This window comes from Artemia franciscana, chromosome 14, assembly GCF_032884065.1.
Source record: "Artemia franciscana chromosome 14, ASM3288406v1, whole genome shotgun sequence".
Classification (NCBI taxonomy): domain Eukaryota; kingdom Metazoa; phylum Arthropoda; class Branchiopoda; order Anostraca; family Artemiidae; genus Artemia; species Artemia franciscana.
Window position 1 is genome coordinate 1,166,368 of NC_088876.1, and position 18,492 is coordinate 1,184,859.

The 18,492-nt window shown below is 34.6% G+C and overlaps 1 protein-coding gene across 1 annotated transcript in view; it reads left to right on the forward strand.

Moving 5' to 3' along the window:
• The window catches only part of LOC136035157 (zinc finger protein 271-like), a 58,386-nt gene extending 40,497 nt beyond the window's left edge, over nt 1–17,889 (forward strand). Inside the window, 1 exon segment of the mRNA XM_065716715.1 lies at nt 15,862–17,889. Coding sequence (XP_065572787.1) covers nt 15,862–16,870 — 1,009 coding nt within the window. The 3' untranslated portion in view covers nt 16,871–17,889.
• The last annotated feature ends 603 nt before the right edge of the window (nt 17,890–18,492 follow it).

Here is an 18,492-nt window from a genome sequence, read left to right on the forward strand (position 1 = left end):
GGACTGGTGAATGAGCATGGGGACAGCAAGTACCCCAAACTTACCAAGCTTATCAAAGCAATGCTGACGTTATTGCCTGGCAGCGCAGATGTTGAGCATGGGTTCTCGTGTTCTGGTAGGATTCTTGGTGAAGACCAGGCATTAATGTCTGAACATGCTCTGGATGCAAGACTCATGGTATATGACACGTTGAGACTTTATGGAGGAAAACCAGAATGGTTTGTTATTACAAAAGAACTGTTGAATCTTGCATGTTCTGCATGGTCTTGTTATCAACAATATCTGCATGAAAAGAAAAAAGAAGAGCTATCTGAGAAGGAGAAAGGAGCTTTTGAAGAGGACAACAAGTGGAAGTTGCAGGAGATCCACAACAAAAAGAAAGAAATAGAAGACCTGGAAAGGGAAAAGAAAAACTTGGAGCATCAGAGCGAAGAGAAAAGAGAACAGTAGCAGATACTCTACTTCAAGAAGTGACCAATAGAATGAAGAAGGCTGCCAGGTCCAAGAGTTCCATAGATATTGCCCTAGCTGTTTCTTTGCTCAAAGGTGCTGTGAAGTCCAGAACAAGTGAAAGAGAGCAGATGGTGGAATCTGCAGGAATGGAGCAGTCTCTTGCAAAGAGAAAAACTGACCTCATATCGAAATTGATGCCCAAGAAGCAGCAAGAGTGATTCCAGGTATTTTACCTGTATCAGTCAATTGTTGGCACAGTATGTGTATCTGATTTAAAAAAAAAAAAAGAAGCAGAAACTTGGGAAATGACGAATTTACGTGACCAGGTATTCCACGCCATTTACCACCAATCTGATCCCAAAGACTTCCGAATCCTATATTTGGCCTATATTTGGGCTCAGGAAATCCTATATAAATAGGACAGAGCCTATAATTTCAAACAAACCAACCTGTCCGAACCCTGAACATCACTTTGTAAACTAGTCTCAAAGATATTGCCAGTTGGTCTTGAAAATGCTGCCCTTAGCCTGACCAAAATTCTTGAAAACCTAAACAGAGTAGAATCAAGCCCTACAACCAGTAATGCCCCTCCATACACCAGCAGCCATGGAAAAGTTGAAAGAAACCACAAAGGAAAAAAAGGCTTTACCTAGCCCAGGAGGTAGCAGTAATAAGCTACAGAGACTCAGGTTAGTCCTCTCACACACCAATGACTAGCTTCATTTCAGTGTTCCAATTAAATGTCTGGGGATTCAACCAAGCTAAAAGAAAAGAACTCCAAAATATTTTAGTCAGACATGTACCTGATATTTTTCTACCTCAAGACACTTTTTAAAAACAGGAGAATACCTTTCACAGTTTCTAAGGGTACAATATTGCTAATTGGGACAGAGTCCACAAAACAGCCATAGGCCTACCATGACTTGTAAAAAATGACTTTGCTTTTATAATACATGACCCCAGTACACAAGGGGAAGTAGAGTTTGATATATTTGACATAAAACTACTTGGAAGTGATAATTGGATTATTATTGCTAACTGTTATACTCCAAAGACAATTAAGTACCCTTGAAACAATTCAAATTGATTGTGAGCCCATGTAACTCTGTGAAAATAGTTGTGGTGATTTGAACCTACACCACAGAATATGGGACAATGTATATCCAAAAGATTCAGTTGCAACCCCTCTGACCAATTACATCCTGAAACTCAAAAATAAGTTGCCCCTTGTCACCCCAAGACCTAAATTCACATTTGAACCCACAGACAGGCAAGTACTCAGCCATTGACCTTACTTTCTTATCAACAGAAATTGTAAATAGTGCAGAAACCTTGTGATTTTGACTTTGATCATGAGATCATATCATTGACACTTGAGATTAACCCAGAAAGGTCAGGGTTCCAACCAGTGAAATTCCAAGACAAGTTCTAGAACACTTGGAAACACAGCTTAGAGCAAAAGGCATCATAAATTAAGACAAGTGATGAGTCAGTATCTAATAAGATTACTTCAGCTATCATAGCTTCTTCAGAAAGAATATTTGGTTACAAACAACCCCATCCCAATACACAACATTCTATTTCTGGATGGAACAGCAAATGCTAGAAAGCCTACCTACAGAAGAAAAAGGTAAAAAATAATTTCTCTAAATAACCTTCTTGGAGCAACACAGATCCATTGGACTTTGTTGCTCAGAAATGTGAATTAAGGTAATTGAGAATATAATAGTTTTTAAGCAAAAGACAGCAGAATTCAAAGAGATGTAAAGGCTGAGACACAAGATGAATGAAGAAGGCTTATTGAAGACAAATTTGGCAACAATATTCCTATTCCAAGAGCTATGGAGAAACTTCCAGATTTTTTCAGGCAAAAAAAAGAAGTAGAAAACCCATTCCTGCAAAAATACAGATGGGAAGGACTACAGAATCTTCAACCAATGGGAAACTTAATCTCTTCTTTGAGAAGTTTCTGAATGTAGATTCACCATTACAGTTACAAATTCCATTAACTCAGTCTCAAAAATGGTACTATTCCCTTTTCCCATTTCAGATTTCAGCAAGTTAAGGACACCATTTCAAAGCTTCAGCTAAGTACAACTGTTCCTGATGTAATTCATAATCTGATGTCAAAAAATTGTCCAGATACATTTGTTGAGCTAGTGACAGAGAAATTCAACAGATCTGTCATAGATTCATCAATGCCATCTGAGTGGAATAAGGCAACAGTGATCCCACTTCTCATGCCTAAGCTGGTTGCAACTAAGCTGGTTGATTCATACCACACCATATCACTCACTTCTTGTGTTGCAAAACTAATTGAGAGGGTAATAAAACAAAGAATTTTAACCCTATTATCAGACCACATACAAATTGAATGGCTTGGCTTTTTCCCTGGAAGGGGCACCACAGATGTCCTAGTTATCTTAAATTACAACTTGGAGCAATCTAAGGATTTACCCCTTATAGGCTCCATGAAGAAATAAAGACAAGTTGAAGACTCATGGGCTTCCCAATCATATTTCCATTCAGCATCCACCCTTGATTTGAAAGTGTTAGGACAAGTTGCAGAGACAGTATATTGTGATAGTCTATTTCAAAGGCTGGTGACTCTGTTTGAAAAGAACTGATTTCTCTGGCAGAGTCTACATGACATAGTAGACAGTTTCTTTGAGTGACATCTGGTAGAAAAGGTAGTGGCAAATGAGAATAAATCAGGACAATGTTTGTCAAAATAAGTTTGAAGGCAGTCATGACATCCCCATGTTTGCACCTATATGTTACAAAGCTTCAGATTGTTTCATCAATCTGATTGAACAAAGTTTAAAAAGATAAAAAGTAGTCCATGTAATATTTTTTTTTATATGGACTTGCATCTGATAGAGTTAATATAAGGCAACTAATATGAAAACTATCTGTACTGGGGTTGTCAGACCTATTGGCAAATTGAATCCACTAGTTCTTGATGGGTAAAGTTTAGACCTCCATGAGGGGCTTCTACTCAGAGTTACTCCATTTTCTGGATGGCAAAGCACAAATTGTGTTTTGACACCTTTTCCTTGAGCAAAAAAATTTTTATATGTAAAAATGATATTTCCAGACAAAATCTACCAAATTTTAATTGAAAACTGCCAAGTAGCATTGCTACTATTTACCCCACTTTTTGCACAGCAGAGCATAACTTGTGTTTTGGTAGTTTTACTTTGAGCAAAAAATATTCTTATATGTAAAAGTGGTATTTTCATACAAAATCTGCCAAGTAGCATTGCTACTTTGCTACCCCACTTTTTGTATGACAGGGAGAAAGAGTAGAGGTAGGTATTATAATACATTCAAGTATAATACATATAATAGGTATTATTATATAATACATATATATAAGTATAATAGGTATTATAATACAGGTAATAATAATTTTAAAATGGGAAATATTAGATTAAACAAAATTATGTTAGTTCCATATACTGTTAAAGACATTTCTTTGCAGATCCATTTTCAGAAATCAAACCAGAGAAAAAGAAACTAAACACTATTACAGTATAAGGTACTTGTCCATTATTCAGAACACACAAGTGAAGTTAGGTTAATCTTAATGGAGTATACCTAAATATGATGAAAATATAATTTTGATGAAAATATAAATAATATATGATGAAAATTTAACCTTGAAATTATATATTATTTAGCCATACTCCAGTATAAATTTCTACTTCTCAGAAAGAACTTAATTCTGTTTCTTGAAAGTAATGTTTAGTCAGAGGCATCCACTCACAAATATATACTTTGGGGGAGGCATTTGTAATGAAAATACAAAAAAAAAGAAAATGCTTTTTAAAACCCAGGTGGGGATGCCTTGGTCTTCTGAGTTCCCACCTCTATTGATGTTAAACCTTTTCAATATATTGATTAATGCCTGTAGGAAGCTTAAGATATAGTTGAAGGAAAAAATTGCCACTCAAAGCACTTTTGAACACAATTTTATGAGACAAACAAAATTTAACAAAAATTAAAAGAAAAAACAACAAAAGATCAAACATACCTTTGGAAACATTGAATTTACTGGGTCAGACTTTGAATTGATTGGGAAAGTGCTGCTTTTCCTAGTTAATAAAAGCCTATATTTTGCAGTTTGGGTTTTTAATTTTTATTAAAATCTAATTTTTTCTAGGGACTTTGTGCATCAGCTCTACTGCGTGAAACTCCAGTAAAATATACATGTGTTGTTGATGGTAATATATATTTCAAAAGTGGCAAATTTCAAGTTCTACTATAGACTTACCACAAATTCCAAATATGGCTGAACTCATCACCCTTTCTGAGGCTTCTGGCACTGAAAATAGTATGTTTTCTGATTAAACTTTTGATACCTTAGTTGAAAAGACAACTGTTTTGCCTTTTCTCTCTGCTTTCTTATAAATCAGTTCTCAGTTGAAAAGAAAACAGCTGTAAATACATTTTGATCAAACCCTTAAGTGTCTAGGTGGTAAAACTGGTTGGTTTATGACTACAAATATAGAAAGTCATAATTTATTATCTATAATGTCTCAAATTTGGGAAGAATATCATGATCAAAGTAGAATTTTTTTTATATAGGATGGTCAGATTTTTTATGTGACCAACTTTCTTAATTTTACCATACTGTTATTTATGTTTGTATATTCAGATGTTTCCTAAACAGCAAATGTCATTTGGCACCTAGAAAAGTATGTCAAGTTTTTTGGTCAATAATATGAACTGCTCCACATTTACTGAAATGAATACTGAGTTAAGCCTAGAGAAGGAAAAATGCTAAGAAAAACAAAAATCATATTTCATAATTGACAGAATGTGTCTAGTTGACACATTTTGCATGTAGCCTTGCTATACTTTATGCCCCACCCTAATTTGTAAACATACTGCTCAAACTGTTTATGTATTCAGTTTCTTCTGCCACCCATCATTTGTTTTTCTGGTTCTTATTTCATCACAGTTGGTTTAATTTCCAGGTACATAGGTTGAAATAAGAGAGATGCATTGGGAGAGTAGGTATGAAATACATTATTCAGGTTATAGTTGGGGGTATTTTAGTTATATAGTTGGGGGCATAGCTGCTTGTAAAATGTTTTAGATACAATTTATATCTTGACCAGATCTGGTGACATTGGGGAGAGTTTGAGGGGGAAACTGGAAATCTTGGAAAACGCTTAGTGTGGAGATATTGGGATGAAACTTGGTGGGAAGAGTAAGCACAAGTCCTAGATACGTGATTGACATAATCAGATCAGATCCACTGGCTTTTGGGGAGTTGAGGGAGGGGGATTTCCAGTGCTGTGGCAAATTCGGTGCTTCTGGATGTGCTAGGAGGATGAAAATTGGTAGACGTGTCGGGGACTTGTACAAATTGACTTGATAACAGTCGTTTCCCTGATTCGACCATCTGGGGGGGAGCTGGAGGGAAGGGAAATCGTGAAAACTGAGATATGTTTGTCTCATGAATGGGTGATTGGATTTTGATGAAACTTGATATATATAAAAAGATGTCATGCCTCAGATGCTTCATTTTCAATTTGGATTTGGAGACATTGGGGGGTGGAGGGGGAAACGAAAATCTTGGAAACGGGAGTACCAGGTCTATTTTTAGGCTCCAACCTTTGCCACAAATGTCATGTGAGCTCTTGGCTCTTCTGACCTCGTCACTTACGAGTTCTTGGCTCTTGCTCTGCATATAATGTTATGAAGCATAATTTTTTTTTTCACCACCATGTTAGGGTCCTGTGACTTCACTGTCTTAGGGCCTTATGGTATGCCCTGTGAGAGGTCTGCTGGATGTATGCAATTTGAATCCACTTTGTGGATAAGAAATGAGCAAAGTGTACCTTTAGAATCAGATTTTGATGAAATTTTAGACAAGCTACTTTTTACAAAAATTAAATTAAGGTAGGTTATAAGGTACTTGTCTACTATTCAGAACACACTCAAGAAGTGAAGTTGGGTTAATTACAATAAAGTATAGGCCTACCTATATATGATGAAAGTATAATATTTTTTTTTTACAAAATTATGGAAATTATAGCAAAGAATTTTGGAAAGAAGGCCACCCAGATCATATTGTATTGAATACATAACCACTTTTGTGTACTAAATATTTAACTAAAATATAGTCCTACTTTTGTCATAGTTTACCTCAAAAGAACAAGCTAGTTATACGCAAATGCAAAAGAGAAACTGGTCTACTCAGATCAAGCAAAAGAAGTTTCTTGAGTCTGTTTGGAATAATGAACAGGTACCAGGTATAATTTTGATTTGTTTAAATTCCAAAAGGTCAACTGGACAAATTTATAAGACAAATCAGAAAAGACAAAACTAAATACTACCAATTGCTAGTAAAATTAATTTTTCTTATTTCTCAATACTTTTTATGGCACTTGGTATCTATTTAGTGACATATAGCAATTGCAAAATTCTGTCAGTTGGTCGATTGGTCTGTCTGTCCCAATTTTGCTAGTTTGGGCACTTCCAGGTAAGCTAGAACAATGAAATTTGGCAGGCGTATGAGGAACCAGACCAGATTAATTTTGTCCAGATTGTCTTCATCCCGATTCGATCATCTGGGGGGAGTGGGGGGAAAATAAATTGGAAAAATTAGAAAAAATGAGGTATTTTTAACTTACAAACAGGTGATCAGATTTTAATGAAATTTGATAATTAGAAGGGTCTTGTGCTTTATAACTCATTTTAAATCTCGACCAGATCCGGTGACATTGGGGGGAGTTGGAGGGGGAAACCAGAATTCTTGGAAAACGTGAAAATTGAGGTATCTTAAAAATGAGTGATTGGATCTTAATGAAACTTGATATATAGAAGATTCACATGTCTCAGGTGCTCTGTTTTCAATTAGAATCGAATCGGGGGACATAGAGGGTTGGAGGGAGGAAACAGAAATCTTGGAAAATGCTTAGAATAGATAGATCTGGACGAAACTTGATGGGAAGAATAATTAAAAGTTATATATACCTGATTGACATAATTGGAAGGGATCCGTTCTCTTTAGGGGAGCTGGGGGTTTATAATTTGGAAAAATTAGAAAAATGGAGGTATTTTAACTTAAGAACGGGTGACCGGATCCTAATGAAATTTGATATTTAGAAGGAACTCATGGCTCAAAGCTCTTATTTCAAATCCCGACCAGATCTGTTGACATTGGGGGGGGGGGATTTGGAGAGGAAGCCGGAAATCTTTGAAAACAGTTATAGAGTCTAGAGATTGGGATGAAACGTGGTGGATTGAATAAGTATATGTCGTAGGTACGTGATTGACGTAACCGTACTGGACTTATCCACATATAACACTATAAGTTACTAGTCGTAACCACTTTGGAGTAGTAGGCCTGTGCAGGGTATATTAGACTCGGTTTTGAAACTACAATTTATTTTCCCATGCTCCAGGACACGTTGCTACTTATCAGTAAGAATTTAATTTTGTTTCTTGAAAGCAACATTTAGTCAGGAGTATCCACTCACAAAAATTTCCTATGGGGGAGCTATTTGTAATGAAAACGCCAAAAAACTTGCTTTTTGAAACCCAGAGGGATGCAATGGTCTCCTGAGTTACCACCTCCATTGTTGTTAAACTTTTTAAATATTCTGATTAATACCAGAAGAAACCTGAATTTATAGTAAAACGAAAAACGTGCCTCTCGGTGCACGTTTTAGCACTATTTTATGAGACAAGTGAAATTAAGCTGAAATTAAAAGAAAAAACACAACAAAAAAACAAACATACCATTGAAAAGTTGAGTTTACTGGGTCCAAGCTTAGACTTTGAGTTTGATTGGTTTGAATTTGATTAAAAAGTGCTGCTTTTTCTAGTTAGTAAAAGCTTATATTTTGCAGTTTGACTTTTTAGTTTTATTAAAATCCAATCTAATGTTTCAATTATAATAGTTCAATCTAGTATGCAAATTTGGCAATAGGTGAAATTGGCTTTGTACTACTTGAAAAGAGTCATTATAGATTGTGTAATTCCAGGGAATTTGTGCATTAACCCTGCCTTGTGAAACTCCATTTGTTGTTGTTGTTGTTGATCGTAACTGATATCCAGTTGATCAACAACTGAATCCAGTTGTTGTTGATCGTAATATATGTTTTAAAAGTGACCTATTTCAATTTCTATTATAGAATTACCACAAATTCCGAACATGTCTGAACTTATCACCCTTTCTGAGGCTTCTGACATTGAAAATGGTATGTTTTCTGATTAAACTTTTGATAGCTGAGTTGAAAAGACAACTTATTTGCCTTTTCTCTCTGCTTTCTTATAAAGCAGTTCTCAGTTGACTTATTCCGAAAAACTTACCACAAATTCCGAACATGGCTGAACTCATCACCCTTTCTGAGGCTTCTGATATTGAAAATGGCATTTTTTCTTATTAAATTTTGATAGGTGAATTGAAAGTACAACTTGTTTGCTTTGTAATTAATTTTCTCCTTCTCTCTGCGTTCTTATAAAGTCAATCAATCAATTTATTTATAACCCATCTACAAAAAAGAGGGCGGAACGCCGTTAAGATGGAGTAATAAGAGAGAAAAAATAAAAGCTACAAATAAAAACAAATCAACACAAACAAACAATTAAATAAGTAATATTGACCATGGGTGAAACACTATCGACATAGAAAGCAAAAATCATGAAGCCTTTTATCATTAATAGATGTAGGAGAAACTAGGCGGAATTTGTTCATTAAGTAACTATTTCTAGTCCAAGGAGGGTAACTGAGAAGAAATTTAGCATAACGAAAATATGCTCTACAAACATATAGTTTCTGAGGTTCACTAAAAAACTGCCAAACCGGACAAAGAGAAAGGAGATGAGGTACAACTAGGCTATTTAAATTTTCGCAAGATTTAATTTATCAATGTGTTTAATATTAGATACAATTGAAGCATAAGCAATTATCAGTTTTTTTTTCAAATTTTCAATCGATAATTTCACAGTTTCTTTCATATTTTTTCCAATAGGCATTCCAAGGTAAACTAATCTTTGAGAAAGGGGGACTTGAACATTAGCTAAAGATAAAAAATAGGGCCATTTGTCTCTTTAAAATTGATAGCTACAACAGCAGTTTTTTCAACATTGAAAGAAAGCCCAATATTTTTATATTCATTGTAAAGCTGATTAAACGCGTTTTCACATCCACTAAAAGTACGGCTTAGATTCAAAACGTCATCTGCAAAAGTTATTAAAGACAAGTTAAATCCACGGTGAATACAACTAAATTTAACTGAATTTTGGGCATTTAAAACAGAGTTATTAAATAAAGAAGGTGAGGTAAGGCCACCTTGACGGACTCCTTTCAAAATATCAAATAGGAAAGATCCCCCCTTTAACTTCGCCTTAAGGTGATGGTACATATACAGAAGGCACTTTACTATACAAAAATTTACCCCTCTTTTATTCGCTTCAAATAAAACTTGGGAAAAAATGCAAGAGTCGAAAGCACGAGCAAGATCTAAAGCACAAAGGATAATATGGGATCTACTTCTTTCTGCATCAGCAAGAACAATCATTAAAGCAAAAAGGACATGCTCCCGGCTAATACCTTTTTGGTAACCAAACTGGTGGGGTGGGACATAACATTTAGAAACAGTTTCATCCAAAATAACTGACTCAAACAATTTAAAAATAGTACAAGAAACTTTTATAGGTCGGAACGAATTACACGCAGTAAAATCCTTTTTGCCTTTTTTCGGGATAGGGGTCATTTGACCAATTGTAAATTGATAAGGAACAACTCCGTTTTCAATAGACATTTGAAAAAGTAGAGATAAATGATTAAAAAGAAGAGCACTTGCATAATCAAAATGTCTGGCAGTAATTCCATCAACTCCCGCGGAATTTCTTTTCTTTAGTTTTTTACAATAAAACGATACATCACTTGGCTTAATTATAAATGTCGAAGGTTCGTGTTTTTTCAGACAAGCACTTAATTCTTTTTCAAATTTTTGACTCAAGAGCAGGATCGGGAGAAAAAAACTCATGCTTATAATAATTTATCAACTCAGGCTCAGGAATATTATTTGCACTAATGTATTTACAAGGGCGTTCAAATTTTTTCCAGAGCTTCGAAGGGTTCTCTGCAATTTTATGAGCGTTTTTCTCAATAAGATCAACCTTATGTTTTCTTAACACTTTAGCAAAAAAACGTTTAAAACGTAGCCGCAAACCATTTATAGTCCCAGACTTAGGCCTGCCGCAATCCTTCCAAATATTCAGCCAAATTTTAGAAGACTCGCACACGGAAATAAGGGAAGGGTTTACTAAAAGTATTTTTTAGTAAAAAAGAACGTAACTGTTAATGCATTTTGAACAAACCCTTAAGTGTTGAGGAGGTAAAACTGGTTGGTTTGTAAGCCAAAATATATAAAACCTTGATTTATTATCTACTATGTTCCATATTTGCAAAGAATACCACGATTGAAGTGGAGTTTTTTATTTAAGATAGCCAGAATTTTTATGTGACCAGCTTATTTTCTTAATTATATTATACCGTTTTCCAAATATATCAATTAAAAATGTTTCCTAATAGGTTCAACAGTTAATGAAAAAAAAAATCATTTTTGTGTTTATCTCAGTTTTCTCCTCTTTCTCTTCCTGTGCTTATTGTTTAAATGTTAATGCATGTCGTGAATTCAATATTTAAAAGCAAGTTTTGCCCAAACTAGCAAAACTGGAACCGACAGATCGACAGAAATTGCGGTCGCTTTGTCACTTGGTAAATACCAAGTGCCATAAAAATTGAAATACAAATGCTATTCAGCAGCTACAAGTGAATGAGGAAGCTTTCCAAAACATGTCAAAGGATGCTCCTATTGCTTAAATTGTAGAGATTTTTGTTTAGAACATGACTGAACTATCTCAAGGATGTTCATTTTGCAATGAATTATCTCACAAACTAGCTGGAGTCTATTAGGAAAATAAGGTTATAAAAAAAATGTATCACTACCCCAAGCGAAAGGATACCATTGGGGGCTGAAATGAAAATTTCCACTGTCTACCTTATATTGTGGAAATGAGATTGCTTTCATGTTGCTATCATTTTCATTTTTTCTGGGTAAATTATTAAGAATGTTTTATTGTAGTTTCTGTATATTATATTTCTTTATTTATTGTTATAGAAGTTTAAGATACATCTTCACGTGTCACCAAAATACTTTTGGAAACATCCAATTCCACTTTGACACCAGAGCATCAAAATCTACCTGTGGGTACTACACCTAGAATATTCAGTTTACCGTTGGAGTTGGACTCCCAAAAATGTATAAAACTGACGATAGTATAATTGAACTAACAGTGTTGTCGAATCGGTTTTAATAAGAAATAAATTTTGTTGCAAAGACTTTTACTTAGCTAAGATAAAGCATGAAACGTTTCATAAATGTTTCAAATAGTATTACTAAAGGTGTGGCTGGAGATGTTTGCATCAGCCTTAATTAAGGCTGCATTCACAATTTGAATGGTTTGAAAACATCAAAGAAATTTAAATGTAAAGTATTAACAAATTGTAAAGAGAAAAAATTTCTCGTAAGACTTTTCGTAAGATTCTTGTTGATGCACAAGCGCAGCACAGTGAAGTAATCGAAATATTTCCATTTTGCCAAAAAACAAAAAAATTGCACAAATAAGAAAAAACAAGAGCTAAGACCTCATATGGCACTTGTGATGAGGCCAGAAGAGCCAAGAGCTCATATGACATGAGCTCTAACAAAATTCCAATAATTAAGAGATTGATTTAAAAGGAAAATTAGAGGCTTTGTGCTGGTCAGGATTTAAAATAAGAGCTCTGAGACACAAGGTCCTTCTAAAAATCAAATTTCATTAAGATTCGATTACCCATTCGTAAGTTAAAAATTCCTTGTTTTTTTCTAATTTTTCCTCTCCCTTAAGCCCCCCAGATGGTTGAATCGGAAAAACGACTTTACCAAGTCAATTTGTGCAGGTTCCTGACACGTGTACCAATTTTCATCGTCCTAGCACATCCAGAAGTACCGAACTCACTGAAGCACTGGACCACCCCCCCCCCTAACTCCCCCAAAGAGAGCGGATCCAGTCCGGTTACGTCAGTCACGTGTCTACGACATTTGCTTATTCTACCCACCAAGTTTCATCCCCATCTCTCCTCTCGAAGCGTTTTCCAAGACTTCCGGTTTCCCCCTCCAACTCCGCCCAATATCACCAGATCTGGCCGGATTAAAAATAAGAACTCTGAGACATAAGTTTCTTCTAAATTCAAATTTCATTAAGATCACCAGATCTGAATTGATCCAGAAGAGATCTGAATTACGAGGTCCTTCTAAATATGAAATTTTCTCAAGATCTGATCACTCCTTCGTAAGTTAAAAATACCTCATTTTTTAATTTTTTAGAATTAACCCTCCCCCCAACTCCCCCAAAGAGAGTGAATCCGTTCCGGTTATGTCAATCACGTATCTAGGACTTGTGCTTATTTTTCCCACCAAGTTTCATCCCGACCTCTAAACTCTAAGCGTTTTCCATGATTTTAGGTTTCCCCCTCCAACTCCCCCCAATGTCTCCAGATCCGGTGAGGATTTAGAATAAGAGCTCTGAGACACAATATCCTTCCAAATATCAAGTTTCATTAAGATCCGATCACCTATTGGTAAGTTAAAAATACCTCATTTTTCCAAATTAACCAGCACTTGGTTAATACCAAGTTAACCGGCAATTTTATGGCGCTTGGTTAATACCAAGTGCCATAAAAAGGTTTACCCCAGATATTACTAAATTATCAAAGAAATATTTAAACAAAATTCTTTAGCGTGAATGATTTTTTTTTCTCTTCCATTTAGTATGAAATTATTGTTTTCTTTGTTTATGTTGAAAACTTTCTTTTATCCAGTCTTAAGGACTGGATTCTAGTTTGTTTTTATGGCAAAAACAAGTTCTATCAATTGATCGTAATGTGGTGCCTAAATTCCCTTATTGTTAACCATGGGAGTCATCATCGTTGATTATATGTTAACTATGTATTAATTCTGTGTCAATGGCCTTTACTGAGCACCTGCTGGGCCTTGCACTGAATTTCCTGTTATTAAAGCACAGCAAGACCTTATTGATGGTCAAACTTTTTTTTGTTGGCTGTCTGTCTTTGTCTACCATGATGTTGTAATCCTTACAAAGGGTAGCAAACTTTTTATACATTTATGACTTGTTAGCATGTCCACAGGTCCTCTGACCTATAATTCGCAGTTCCTCGCTATAATCTATGAAAGCATGGAATGTTTTGTCAAAATCTGTATTGATTTCAATACTTATTGATTCAATAATATTGTTGGGGCAGTATCCGTAACCTGTGAACTAAGTAAAGAGCAAAACGAATTCAATGGTAACCCATTGCATAGATTTAGAAATACTGGATGCATATTCAAGAATGCTAGCTATTATTCAGATTCGACATAATAATAATGTATATTTTTTTTATCATTTTTTTTGTACATAAGACCCCATAAGAAACACAGTCTCAAGTTTAAATAAAACGTATCTTAGTATCTCATTTAAATTACCATTAAAAAACCATAATTCAAATAAACTGAAAGTTCATTCTCCCTTTTTCTCTCCCTTCTCCTATCTCTCCCTTCTTCCTTCGTGAAAAAAACTCACATTTGCGTTGGTAGTATAGATCGTAGAGAGATTCTTGAAGCTAATGTTTTTTTTTTCTCTACAAGTTTCCTCGTAATTTTTCTTCCCCCATCCTTCTTCTTCTCCCTTCTCCTATCTCTCACTTCTTCCTTCATGAAAAAAAGTCACATATGCATTGGTAGTATATACAGTAGTTCGTAGAGAGATTCTGGAAGCTAATGTTTTTTTCTCTTCGAGTTTCCTCATAATTATTTACCATCTTAATCATTTGATAGCCGAGGATCAATTTCTCCATCCATCGATTCAAACTTTATAATTACAAGTTTCTTGTAGTGAAAAACACCTTGACAACATGCAAAAATAATTATATTTTCCAATTTTCGAGAAAGTTTCAACATTCTCTAAGAAAAAGTGGAAGTAGTTTCTCCATTCTGACTCAATGAACGGATAGATGTGAAAGCAGTGAATCTAGCTATATCTTGTTTATTAAAAGTTCTTGCTTTAGGTTTTGTCAAAAATTGTTTATTTTATGGTTACCAAAAGACACGATAATCTCATTTGAAAAATGCTTGTTTAAGGGTTTTTTTATAGGCTTATTAAAATCAAAGAACATGTAAGATACCATTTGATGATAAGAATAATAGGAAAGTAAGTCTTTCTTTTTTTTTTACTAAAAAAGTGGTAAAATAAAGAATTGAACGACATCAAGATTAGGCTATTATCGTAAGAACTGTTTGAAAAAAACATGTATGCTGATTCTGGTGAAACCAAAGCCCACAACACAAACATGACGTGGTAAAAGTCAGTAACTTAAACTTAAGATTATAAGGGGATTTAGGTATGTGTAGAATAAAATTACATAATATTTTTAGTTAAAATATGACTTGGAAAGTTAGAACAGGATTCCAAGGTATTATCTTATGAAAAGTGAGAAAATTATCCTTAAGCTGGTGAGGATTTGTCTGATTATTAAGTTAGAAAAGCCATGTTTTTCTCGGTGTCGCCTTTATTCTGCTATTTCTATGAATTGAAGTTAATTTGAATCCTCTTACTTTTCATTTTGTTTAATTTAGCATTTTTAGGCACAATTTATACAGTCATTTTATGCTTATGGAAAACTCACCTTTCATCTATAATTGCTATAATGCCTCGTTTTTAATCCTTTTTCTTCTGTATAGCTTTATTTATTTTTATTTTTTTTACTCTAGAGAAAATGCACTCAACTGTATACAGTTTTGACAGTATATGTCAACCAAAACTGTTTGGTCCAAAACCAATCGTGAAGGTGAAGAAGCTGACACATAGGGCTATTGAAGAATTAACAGCTGGTATTTGGCGTTGTGCCACCTGTGGAAAAGCAGAAAAATTGTTTTTTATGCTAGATCTTCACATAGACACTGGCTGTGAGCAACTATCCTCTATTGAGTGTGATATCTGCCCTGCAGTATTTAGGGATTACAGAAATTTTGTTTTTCATTTCGTGGAACATCAAATGGGAGTAACAAGAAAATGTCCTATTTGTCTATGTGAATTTATAGGTGATATAAGTCAACATCTAGTTTTACAAGGTCATTTTTCACTAAACTTACCCAAATTAGACTTAGAGGGAAGTACATCACTAGATATTGCACAAAATCATTCTACAAGTGTTCGTTTCAATTCAGTCCCATTGGGTTCTGAAGAAAACAACTTGGACAACCATAATATATATTTGAAAACTTCTTTGCATAGTGAAAAACCTAGAATATTGAAAAGACGGAAAGAAATACATACAAGGATAAAACAATATATTTGTGATGTATGTGGCAAGAGCTTTTCTCAATTGTGTCATTTGAAACCGCATCAAAGAATACACACATGTGAAAAACCTTTCAGATGCAAGGTCTGTGAGAAAACTTTTTCATTGTCAAGCAGTTTGATTAAGCACCAAAGAGCACACAATGGTGAGAAACCTTTTGTATGTGATATATGTGAGAAATCTTTTTCTCAGTCAAGGAATTTGAAGTTGCATAAAAGGCTACATACAGGTGAAAAACCCTTTAAATGTAATGTATGTGAGAAAACTTTTTCTCAGTTGAATGGTCTGTTTCAGCACCAAAGAATGCACACTAGGGAGAAACCTTTTAAATGTAAGATCTGTGAGAAAACTTTTTCTCGGTCAAGCATTTTGATTCAGCACCAAAGAGTACACACTGGTGAGAAACCCTTTAAATGTAAGATCTGTGAGAAAACTTTTTCTATGTCAAGCAGTTTGATTCAGCACCAAAGAGTACACACTGGTGAGAAACCGTTTAAGTGTGATATATGTGAGAAAACTTTTTCTGTGTCAAGCAATTTGAAAATGCATAAAAGGCTACATACAGGTGAAAAACCCTTTAAATGTGAGGTCTGTGAGAAAACTTTTTCTCGGTCAAGCATTTTAATTCAACATCAAAGAGTACACACTGGAGAGAAACCCTTTAAATGTAATGTATGTGAGACAACTTTTTCTGTATCAAGCAGTTTGATTAAGCACCTAAGAGTGCACACTGGTGAGAAACCGTTTAAGTGTTAAATATGCGAGAAAACTTTTTCTGTGTCAAGCAGTTTGCTTAAGCACCAAAGAGTGCACAGTGGTGAGAAGCCCTTTCAATGTAACGTATGTGCGAAAACTTTTTCTCAGTCAGACGGTTTGATTCAGCACCTAAGAGTACACAATGGTGAAAATCCTTTTAAGTATAATATATGCAAGGTAGAATGTTGTTCTAAATTAAATCTTAATAATCATATAACAACCCATTTTTAGAAAAGAATTTGCTGGTTCGTTTGTACACTAACAACTTCTTTGGTCTTGCTGAACCCTGTTGAACTCTTCTTTTTTGTTGCTCTTTTATATTTTTTACAGTTTATTAATTAGATTGTCCTTTTGGGCACACCATGTAGGGCTAAACGGAAAGCAGATTGTCCTCGTTTAGGGTAGGAAGATGTCATAAAGAAAGATCTAAAGAAAATGAGACCTTCCTGGGAGGGTGTAAAGAGGGAGGCTTTGAATAGATTGGGATGGAGGAGGAGCTTGCGTTGCTGTTTTTGCTTCAGGTGGCTTGGTGCTGTGGTGAGTTGTAGTAGTAGTAGTTTTAGTTCATTAATTAATTGATTTTTCTTGAAATATTTTTTTAGTTTCTTCAGTTGATTTTTCTTTCGTTTTTGGTTTTAACTTGTTCCTTCCTTTGGCTGTGACCTTCTCCCCCCCCCCAAAAAAAAACAGCAAAATTCATTATTTGTATGCCTGTTGAGTAAACGCCTTTGTAGAGTCCATTTTATTCTTCTTGTAATACTTTTACCAAGTTTCTTTTCCTATTCTTTTGATTTATTTATTTGAGGAATATTTTTGTTTATTTCTTTAATGATTTTTCTTTTGCCATTTATTTTAACTTGTTCCTTCCTTTGGCAATGACTTTCTCCCTCTCCCCCCTCTCCTAGTAATTCTTTTTGTGTGTGTCTGGTTGAGTTAACACCCCTTTAGAGTCTATTTTATTCTTCTTTTAATGTTTTCTTACCTTTTTGGAAGTTTCTTTGCATATCCTTTGGATTCAAACACTTTGAATAATGATTAATGCAGGTTTTGGTCTATCCTCAGAGAATCAAATATTTAAAACCATGATTATCACCAAGATTTATACTCAGGGAGGGGATGATTTATGATTTATACTCAGGGAGGAGGGGGGATGTCTCCTCATTAAGTCAGTGCTCCAATTTATCGACGTTCTTTTAAGTGATTATAAAGTCTTCTGGACACCAATTCTGAAAATAAAGAAATGAAAAATATTGGTTTGTCCGTGCAATCAGGCTCAAAAGGACCTTAAGCTTCATTTTCTAACGTAAGAACTTTGTAAGCAAAACTTTGTTCTGTTGTGGATTCTTGACAACCAAGGGAAGCTTTAAGAAATATCCTGATGTTTTGATGAAATTACGACGTATTATTTCCGTTTGCTTTTACTCCAAAATGAGCCGAAAATTCTAGTTTTTCGGTCAGCTCAAAACTTTGGTTTGCTGAATGGGCCAGGGGTGATTGTTGCTCTGACTGGTTAAAAACCATTCTCTAGGCCTAGTAGACCTAATTCACAAAAAAGAAGCTCCCGGTTATTGTTTGGGATATTTGTAAATCATGAGAAAATGATCAGTCAAGTCTTTTGGGTCATATGTATTATTTTTGTATTTATTTTTTTGTTAGTATGTTGGTACTTTCAGAATATGCTTAAAGGGTAAGGTCAGTTGACCAGAGGCATTAGGTGTACAGTTTACTTGTATTACTACAACTGTAACGTTTACTACTATAACATTTATAACAACTAATAATTAGCCTAAAAGCATTAAGATGAAAATTTCAAGCAGTATATAAATATACAGGTTATCAAAAGGAGGTATCAG